Source organism: Salvia hispanica, chromosome 1 (genome assembly GCF_023119035.1).
Source record: "Salvia hispanica cultivar TCC Black 2014 chromosome 1, UniMelb_Shisp_WGS_1.0, whole genome shotgun sequence".
NCBI lineage: Eukaryota > Viridiplantae > Streptophyta > Magnoliopsida > Lamiales > Lamiaceae > Salvia > Salvia hispanica.
Window position 1 is genome coordinate 49,550,644 of NC_062965.1, and position 10,366 is coordinate 49,561,009.

Sequence of the window (10,366 nt, forward strand, 5' to 3'; positions counted from 1 at the left end):
ATTTAATTTGGAGCCAATAACCTAAAAATATGAAATTAGTTTGTTTTGGCGTATTAGGATAACTTATGCTACTATCACAGTTTGCGAATTTTAAAGTAATTTATCTCTCTTTATGTGGCCGGTTGACTCTCATAATTTTATTATGAGGGTAATGACACTTAATTATTCCTCCATTTACTTAAAAATTTATTACTACCACCTAGGAGTAGTAAAGTAATTGTGATAAAATAAATATACTTTCAAACTCCTATATAAAAAGTATTACTCTCTCTGTTCCATAGTAATGGAGACGTTTTTTTTCAGCATAGAAATTAAAAAAAATTGTTAGGTGAATTAAGTAAGGGAGAATAAAGTGGAAAATGAAAAAAGATAGATAGATTAATAGAGAAAAAAGTAAGAAAGTAAAGTAGGTGTGAAAAATGTGTTAGACTTTTACTAAAAAATGAAATAACTCTGTTATTATGGAACGTATCAAAATGGCAAAATGACTCTATTACTATGGAACGGAGGGAGTACTAATCTTGGAATCTCAATAACTAAATCATTTTAATATATCGAGAAAAAAATAAACTTAATTACTTTCAAGAAAATAGTTTGCAGATATAGGTGAATTTATGAAGTCTTAAATTAATCCTAGTGAAGATTATCTAATAGACGAAAATTTGGGGAAAGTATAATTAGTTTCGTGAAATTTTGTTTTTGAGTTTTTATTCTTCTAATTTTTAGAAGATAAAATGACACAGTTTTATCACTGTAAGCTTTTATTGATTCCGGATAATTACGTCAATGTGACAATGTGCATATAGTGCTAAATTATCACTATTTCAAAATGGAATATACTACTGAGAATCCGTTCAAAGCCAAGTTTTTCAAAAATAAATTAAAAATATGTGGTGGAGTAATGTACAATACTACAATGGTGCTTCCTGACATCATATAAAATTTAAAATAGCCGTTCGATTTGTCGAAAATAGCCCTCAAGTTACTTGAAGCACCGACAGTATTTTACTTGGTAGTAGTAACCTGAATCTTAATTGACCATTTTCGTAAATTCGCGCAAAGGTGCGACAACCACAAATAAATGCGGTCCTACGACGGAGATAACAACATATTTAAAACGTTACAACAAATAAAATATTTGTATTGAAATACTATATTATACTCCTATACACATTATTTTATTTTATCTTATCCCACGTCACTACCAACCGCTTCGCCCCACATTCAATATCACGGTGGACATGTAGTTTTCGTTGTACAGTGTATCCATTTTTTTGACCATTTAATAAAATTATTTGAGTCGATCGAAATATCATCTTTGTATTTTTATGATAATTTTCTCTATTTTGAATATGGAAAATTAAATTGTAGAAAAATATGAATCTTGGTCTAATTTTCATCCAATTTTATTTTTCTCAACTTTTTTATGGTGAAATATCTCAATTTATTACTTGTAATAGTATATTACTAATTTGATGCACATGTTTATCAATTTTATAACACGTCCTCATTAACTTTTTTTTCGGATACTGCATTACATACAAACTTTTGAACAGTGAAACGAACCAGAATTTGACCAAACTTCATAGTTTTTCAGACGTTCCGTATTCATATATATATATATATATATATATATATATATAAACATTCAATTACAAGAGCTAATTAAACCAATCTCCACTCTCTCTTTGTCTTTGTCATTGTATTGTCATTGTCATCGTGATGAATTCACAAAAAAGCAATATGAAGAAGAAGAAGATACTAATGTTCCCATGGCTAGCCCATGGCCACATCTTCCCCTACCTCCAACTAGCCAAGAGAATCCTCTCCACCAACAAAGACTTCCACATACACCTCACCACCACCGCCGTCAACATCCCCTCCATCACCTCCTTCCTCCACAAACACTCCCTCCAAACCTCCATCTCCACCATCCCCCTCCACCTCTCCCCCACCCCCTCATTTTCCAAAATATAAATAACTACTCCTAGTCTCTTTCTTTCCTTTTGTCCCTTTCATCACCCAATAATTTTAGTGCACTACTCCTACCGCATCTAGTTGGGATGAATTTACGAAATTGGAAATTGCCTAAGTACTCCTATAAAACTGTCGGTGCTTGCAGTAACTACGGGGCTATTTTAAACAAATCATCCACTATTTAATCGTTAATAATTTAATATGGTGTCAAGCACCTTTGTATATTACTACTCCTCTCGTCCACTATTAAAATCTTATTTTTCTTTTTTTTCGTCCGCTGATAAATATTCCATTTCTCTGTTACTATATTTACTATTTAGTAAGTGAATCTTAGATTCAACTAACTCATTCACTTATATTTTATCATAAAATCAATATATAAAAGTAGGATTCACGTTACACTAATTTTTTTTTACCCATTTTACTTTATAAAGTCAACTAAATTTTTAAAACACGTGACGATCAGATATAAGATACTCCCTCCGTCCCAATTTAGGAGTGTCAATTAGTTATGACATGAGTTTTAAAAAATTGGTAGTGTGTAATACTAAATGAAGTGAGTTGGTGGAAAATGAGATGGTTTGACTTTTGGGTTTTTCTTTTTTTTTTTGGTTTATTTTTGTATAGATAATGGCATTTGGGTGTAATTTTGATGAATAATAGGGTAAAATTTTATATCCAAATATGGAAGATTTTAAATGTGACTCCTAAACTGGGACGGACTTTTATGTCAAAATGTGACTGTTAAATTGGGACGGGAAATCAGTATTTAATCATGGACAACGGAGGGAGTACTACTATACTAGTGTACTTCATGACATTTTTAAAAGTAATTGACTTAACCGGATATATGATTATAGTGTCGTCGCAAAAAAATTTATACCATTATGTAGAAAATATATATATTTTTAAAAATGTTCGTAAACTGAAGATATAAATTGAGAGTGAAGTATGTCTACACGTATGAATGTCAGCTTAAGTGACTATGAAATAATGAAAAAAAAACTCTATCTTTTTCCTCATAAATTTAAAGCATGATTTTCGATGAAGTTTCAAATTAATCCTTAGGGCATCCACTATAGGGGCGGCGCGCCGGCCGCCCCCTTCCCGGCTACGCCGCGGCGGCGTATAGTGGACTAGGCGTCCGCCCCGGGGGCGGACGAATTGGCTGGGGCGGAAGGGCCATCGCCGGCTTTGCGGCGAGGACAAGCCGCATGAGAGAGAAGCGCGGCGGCCGCCGCGCCTATCTATTGCGCGGCGAAACCGCCGCGGCGGTCGCCGGCTTTTCTTTTTTTTTTTTTTTTTTTTTCGAATTTATAAATGTTTTTTTATAAATATTCCTCCCATTTTCATCTTCTCTCCACACACTTCTTCACTCTCTATCCAAATTTTCTATCTCTAAAACTTTTCAATTTATGGATGATTTGTGGAATCAAGCATGGGATTCTTTGATTCAAGAGGTGCAGAGGGAGGCCGACGAGGAGGCGGCGGCGGCGGCGATCCCTCGTGAGATTCGTCATCGTCGGACAATCCCACGAGACCATGTCGGAGCGGTTGAGCGGCTTATGGCCGACTACTTTAGTGATGAGCCTCGTTACCCGGCTGAGATTTTTCGTCGGCGTTTCAGAATGTCGCGACCGCTATTCACCCATATAGCGACGACATTGGCGGACCGGTTCGAGTGCTTCACGCTCCGGAGGGATTGCACTGGCCGGATCGGGCTTTCTACTTTGCAGAAATGCACCTCTGCAATTAGGCAGCTTGCCTATGCCGGACCGGCTGATATGTTCGACGAATACCTACAGATGGGTGAGACGACTAGTCTAACTGTGCTCCGGCAGTTTTGTAAGGGCATTCGGCAAGTCTTTGGTCCGGAGTTCCTACGAAAGCCAACCCCTGATGAGTGCCAGAGACTGCTAGATATGCACGGTGCGGTGCACAGTTTCCCCGGGATGATGGGCAGCATTGATTGCATGCATTGGGAGTGGAGAAACTGCCCGGTGGCGTGGAAAGGCCAGTTCACTACCGGTTTCAAGCAGAAACATCCGTCGATGATCCTCGAAGCCGTTGCTGACTACCGTTTGCGGATCTGGCATGCATATTTCGGTGTTGCAGGTTCGAACAACGACATCAACGTTCTGCAGTCGTCGCCTATCTTCAATGATGAGTGCCGGGGAGAGGGTCCAGAGATCAGTTTTGTAGCAAACGGCACGCAGTATCGCAGGGGATACTATTTGGCAGATGGAATATACCCTCGTTGGCCCGTATTCGTCAAGACACTTCGGCAACCGGCTGGCGCGAAGAGACAATATTTTGCGCGCAAACAAGAGGCCGCTAGGAAAGATGTTGAGCGAGCTTTTGGTGTGCTCCAAGCGCGATGAGCCATTCTACGCTGCCCCGCACGAGTGTGGCACGAAGATGATGTCGCGGATATCATGGTAGCGTGTATCATATTGCACAATATGATAATAGAAGATGAAGGATTTGCTGCAGAACGTTGGGCGCCGGAAGATGGTGCAAGTACAAGTCACGGTGTTGCCTCCGCGCCGATACAGATGGGTGTACCACGTAGTGATGAATATTTGATCCAACGTTTCGCTGATATACGCCGGAGCACAGCACATGACCAACTCCAGGTCGATTTAATTGAAGAGATTTGGGCACGTAGGGGAGGCGGCGTAGCATGAACAACATGTGTGATTTCCGTGGATCAAATTTTCGTTGTAATTTTCCTCTCACTTTAAACCGACGAAAATTTAGTTTTCAATTTTAATTTTATTGCACTAGCCGTTTTTCTCGAATTATTTTTAGTCCGATAATTTGTAGATTGAATTAAAAAATACAACAAGAAAAATAAAGTGAAAGATGTCCACCAAAAAGTGTCCATTATTGCTACGGACACTTTTTTTTAGGCTGTGGACAAATAAAATGGGGCTATGGACAAAAAAAAAAGTTGTCCACCAAAACTTGTTCACCTATAGTGGATGCTCTTGATACTATTCCAATGTGCAGGTTCTAAACTATCAATACTTCAAAATGGAATATACTATTGAGAATCCGTTGAAAGCCAAGTAAAAGTTTTTCAAAAATAAATTAAAAATACGTGGTAGAGTAATTTACAACCGTTTCATAGTATGAAAGTGACACAATATTAAATTACTATTAACAATTAAATAGCTGTGATTTGTCGAAAATAGCCCTCAAGTTAGTAAGCACCGACAGTATATTTTACCAGGTAACTTTACCCTCAAATGTCCAATTTTGTAAATTGACGCAAAGCCGCGACATCCACAATTAAATGGGGTCATATGTGAGAGACAACAACGAACGTTACACAAATAAATTATTTGGTCTTTTTTGTATAAGTTGTTTATTTTATTTACTTTGTTCGTATTGCTACCGTGGCCACACGTCAATTCCAACCGCTTTGTTCCGGATTTTATTTTATTTAAATTATAGTAATTGATTCGATCGAATCAGCTTTGTTCCGGATTTTATTTATTTCCTAAATTGTGATTTCCAATGATTAAGTATGATTTTCCCCCAAATAATGGTTTATCTTAGATTAGATAGCATGTTAAATAATGGATGATAAAAAGGACAAAAGGAAGAAAGATGCTCTTTTTATCAATATTTTATTAGATTTATGACACCAATTTGCTTTTGTACGTATTTTTATTTTCTGGGTGTGGTTGCAATACAGTATGATTATCTTCTTTAATTTTTTAAACATATCAATTCTAATAATGTTTATTTAAGACCAACAATATCTATTTTATTTTTATTTGTTTACTTTGTTTTTGCTCAACAAGAAATAAATTCATTTTTACCTAACACGACACACGAATCAAAATCACTTAAAAATTTAAAATCGCATCTATGAAAGAGTGTATTTTTTAGTTTAAAAATTAATGTCTTTTATTTACAACAAGGGTCATTACATAAGATAAGCCTCTCATGCATCCCTTCTAACATACTAATACGGAGCTTTTCCGGCACACTGTACTCATTCTAGAACGCATATACAAATGTTATAGATGTGAACTTGATAAATGGAGCCTCAGAGCGCAGTTGATTGGCGATCCAAGGCCGATCTGACAACCTTAGACCGGGATGCTAAGGGGATCATTGTTCTCACAAAAGTTGCTTTATTGTATCACCTAGAAAATGGTTCATTTGATATGCATACTCTACTCTATTAGGACATAATAGGTGATATGCTTCACCTAGTATGTCCTAATAGATTTATTGAATCGCCATTGTGTAGTTTCCTCCATTTGTGTGGTGCCATCAAGATGGAGAGACATACAGAGCAATTAAACTAATAGACTTTCACTCTTTACCGATTAGAAAATAGCAAATTCCTAATACTAGAGTTGCTTTTCAAGAATTAAAGGACAATCATATATCAATTGAAAATGCACCAATATGCAGAAGGTGAACAATATGAATTCCACATCACTAACATTTTGAAGATAATAGTCACTAGAAAAAATATAGATTGATTGATAAAAGTCTATGATCCCTTGAGTTTCTTGGAGGGACTAGCATGAGCATCAAGTGATTGAAGTGGGTGGGTGGATGAGTGAAGCTTCATTAAAATAAATTGAATGAAATGATGAGCCAAATGATCAGACCACAAATTTTGATCAACCTTGCACAGAGAGAGGAGCAATAGTGCGAAGTATCGAACAAAGAGATACAATAGATGTAAATGATGACCCTCCTCTGGAAAGGATAAGGCAGACTGATCGTGATCACGATGCTCAACAGATTGAACCTTGGCTATCACGAATTGAGCTAAATCAACATTCCAATCATCGGCCCACTCTCCTCGCACATTGTACGCAACCTTCACCATTGACATACACGTATCAACTGTGAGTTTGATATAACTATCCTCAGAACGCAGCTGATCGGCAATCCAAGCACGATTTGATGTTTCACCCGATTTGCTGACAGAGATGCTCTGTGGCCTTTTACGACGGGGAGGAAGGGGCGGTTTTCCGGCGGCGGCGGAGGGCTTCGCATCAATTCTGCACAAATTAAAAGAGAGCGTGAGAGAGAGAGAGAGATATGATCAGAAAGGCAATGCCGATTTGACCTTTGACGCCGGGGAGGGAGCGGCGGTTTTCTGCCGGAGGCGGAGCCCTTTTCCATTAGCGACACAGATTTGGGGGTACAGAAACAAACACAGCTTTTTTTTCACGAAACATGTATGATTAAATGAAATAATCAAAGCTAAAATTTAAACAATTTAAATTAGTTAAAGAGAATCACGTCATAAATAGGTTTTTTTTCATTTTATTATTGGTTTAATTAACATTATATACCTAAGTACAAAAGGAACATTGATAGAATTGAAATTCATAATCTTTAAATCATACTACTAAAATACAGAGCCTGTATTAATTTACGCAGTTTCATAGGTCAGAAATTTATATAACTATGCGCAACTATTTGTTTCTCAAAAGTAATTTGATCTCATATAAAATTAGGTTGCAATTATTATTTTTATTTTTTTCATTTAATTTTATTTGAACTATGGATGGCAAAAATCCAAATTCTAATAAGGTTTTTTAAATTTGCTAAATCAATATTTTTGACTAATATACTTAAAATTCGGTCCAAATCTCACCTCTCCACTACCCCTTACGGTTGCTAGTCCAACTGAGGATGATGGAGAGATTCAATACACCATAAATAGACTTGCGATTATGTGAAAAACAAAACATCAACCATCATCCTACAACCAACATACAAACCATAGCTCCTAAATATAAGAAACACCCACTTACATTCACAATCATGGTCTTCAAACCAAAACACATACCCACAGCTGATAGTAATTTATTTAAAGGGCAAAAACAGATGGTGAATTGGATATAAAGATAGTTGCAACAAATATACAATGCAGATTGTGGCTTGCTAAGATAAAATTCCTCAACATTAACTGATCTTTGGTTTCTTGAACGATACAGCATCAACATCAAGTGGCTTCGGGCCATGATCAACAAAAACAGATGGCGATCTCTTGACTTGTCTTCCGAAGCTTATTTTTACTAATCGAACGAGATGATGGGTAAAATAATAGCATAATTGATTCTCCAGGCATACTTAATTAATGGCTCGTGCGAATAACTTAGCAGTGACATGCAATAAATAGGAAGGGGAAGCCGCCAAGATGCAAGAACGATGATACATGTTAATCCCGATAAATTTTCATCAGACGTTACGATACCTTGTATAACCACCAGCCAAGGCTCAAAGATCAACTTGTATTACAACCTAAAAACAACACCAAAATTTTAAAGTTCGGATGATGATGAGAGTAAAAAGTTGAGAATCTTGAACTAGTAGGAATACTGCTCACCTAGAGAACTTGTTTGCTTCTTTTGTTGATGCAAGAAGCATTGTATGCTTCTATGTTGTAGAAGCTAATAGATTTAGTTAAATTTACTATGTCCTAATAGATTTAGTTAATTCTAGTTTCCTCCATTTCTGTGGTGCCAACAATACAGAGCAACTAAAGAAATCAACTTCCTCTCTTTATAAATTAGATACAGAGCAATTAAAAAGGCAAATTCTAAAACTAGAGTTGCTCTTGAAGAATTAAAGGACAATCATATATCAAAACATAAAATGCACCCATCACCACAAAGTAATAGAGAATCAAAATGCATAGGTCAACAATATGAATTCAACATTGGAGAAGATAGTTTTAACCTTGGCTATCAAGTATAGAGCCAAATCAACATTAAACTCATCAGGCCAGTCTGCTCGCACATTGTACAAATCCCTCACCATTGATACACATATCTTAGATGAGATTTTCACAAATCTACCGTCAGAGCGCAGCTGATCGGCAATCCAAGCTCGATTTGATGTTTCACTCGATTTTCTGCCCCAAAAAAAACAAGAGATGATGAGAGAGATGGCCAATTATGTGATGAGCAAGGCAAGGCCGATTTGACCTTTGACGGGGAGGAAGCGGCGATTTGCTGGACTCGTCATCCACTCTGCACGCAAAAGCAAGGGATAATGAAAGAGATGGCCTTCTGTGTGAATTAATTATAATTGGATTTCACCTTTTACGACGGAGCGGGAGGGGCGGGTTTCTGGCGGCGGCGGAGGCCTTCTCATCGATTCTGCAGGGGGGAAAAAGAGGTTAGAGAGATGGATATGTAAAATTCGGCTGATAATTAAGGGCAAGGCATCGCCGATTTGGCCTTTGACGACGGGGAGGGAGGGAAGGTTTTCCGGCGGCGGCGGGGGAGGGCTTCTCATCAATTCTGCACAAATTAAAAGAGAGTGAGAGAGAGAGGGAGATAGGTATGTGAATGTCGGCTGATCAGTAAGGGAAGGCCAATTGAATTTGACCTTTGACGACGGGGAGGGAGTGGCGGTTTTCTGGCGGAGGCAGTGCCCTTTTCCATAACAGAGAAAATGCGGGAGATTTGGGGGACGGAAAAAAAAATACAGTGCTTAAAACGCATCTATCGAAGAAGGATTTAATATGGATCAAATTCTCTAAACAAAAAAAAACACTCCCACCGGTCATCACAAGTGATATACTCCTTTTTTTTTTTCCATAAAAAATGAAACGTTTTTCTTTTTGGGATGTTTTCTAAAATGAAAATAACTCTCTCTCTACTTTTTTTATCTCTCTTACTTTACTCTCTCTTCATTAACTCAGAAAACAACACTAAATAAAATTTCGTGCCGATTTCTAAATGTTTCATTTTAAGTGGGATAGAGAGAGTAGTTTTTTTGGACACGGGATTTAAGAAAATAATATATAATAAATTAAAGTGAAGAGAATAAAGTATGGGGGAGGAAAAAATAAGAAAGATTAAGAGAGAATAAAGTAAGAGAAAGAAAAATCTTTGAGCCAGTTGTCCTACCGGTGTCTATAAATCAGCACGGGGAATTATCACTGGCTCCGCCGGTGGATACCCTTGGTAATTACCAAAAAAAAAGTAAGAGAAAGAGAATAAAAATAAGAGGGACAACCCAAATTGAAAAGTTGATCACTTATGGTGGGATGGAGGGAGTATTGTTGACTAGGTATAGAAAGATACTACTTCTATTACGTAGTTTAATAGGGATACTCTCTTCGTCTCTAAATATGAGTCTCATTTATTTTTTATATGAATTTAAAAAAATGTTAAGAAAAGTGGATGGAAGAAAGTTAATGGAATATGAGTCTCACTCACTTGTGTGTATTAGTTTTAAATTATATGTAAATAGAATAAGTTAATAAATGTGAAACATCTTTACCATTTATTTGAACTGAGACTTATATTCACGAACGAAAGATGTAAAATTTTTTTACTATTCACTCTAGAGTTTATCTGATTTTAACCAGATAATTTTTTTTATTTGTTGT

At 36.7% G+C, this 10,366-nt stretch overlaps 2 protein-coding genes across 6 annotated transcripts; one reads left to right on the top strand and one right to left on the bottom strand.

Moving 5' to 3' along the window:
* The first annotated feature begins 3,392 nt into the window (after positions 1 to 3,392).
* LOC125199520 lies at positions 3,393 to 4,358 on the top strand. Its single transcript, XM_048097516.1, has one exon. The coding sequence runs from the start codon at positions 3,393 to 3,395 to the stop codon at positions 4,356 to 4,358; it is 966 nt and encodes a 321-aa protein (XP_047953473.1).
* A 2,032-nt stretch (positions 4,359 to 6,390) lies between these two features.
* Positions 6,391 to 9,492, bottom strand: LOC125205365. Of its 5 annotated transcripts, XM_048104538.1 has the most exons (8): positions 9,358 to 9,467; positions 9,207 to 9,269; positions 9,066 to 9,125; positions 8,952 to 8,996; positions 8,704 to 8,878; positions 7,616 to 8,265; positions 7,082 to 7,174; positions 6,391 to 7,013 (listed from the first exon to the last, which is right to left on the bottom strand). In XM_048104538.1, the coding sequence occupies exons 1-6, from the start codon at positions 9,411 to 9,413 to the stop codon at positions 8,242 to 8,244; spliced, it is 423 nt and encodes a 140-aa protein (XP_047960495.1). In that variant the 5' UTR covers positions 9,414 to 9,467; the 3' UTR covers positions 6,391 to 7,013; positions 7,082 to 7,174; positions 7,616 to 8,241. The 5 variants fall into 5 exon arrangements, 4 of the variants coding, with proteins under 4 accessions (XP_047960495.1, XP_047960326.1, XP_047960243.1 ...); XR_007173786.1 differs by lacking the exons at positions 6,391 to 7,013; positions 7,082 to 7,174 and having other exon boundaries at positions 7,671 to 8,265; positions 8,351 to 8,878; positions 9,066 to 9,269; XM_048104454.1 differs by lacking the exons at positions 6,391 to 7,013; positions 7,082 to 7,174; positions 7,616 to 8,265 and having other exon boundaries at positions 8,606 to 8,878; positions 9,358 to 9,492.
* Positions 9,493 to 10,366: the final 874 nt, after the last annotated feature.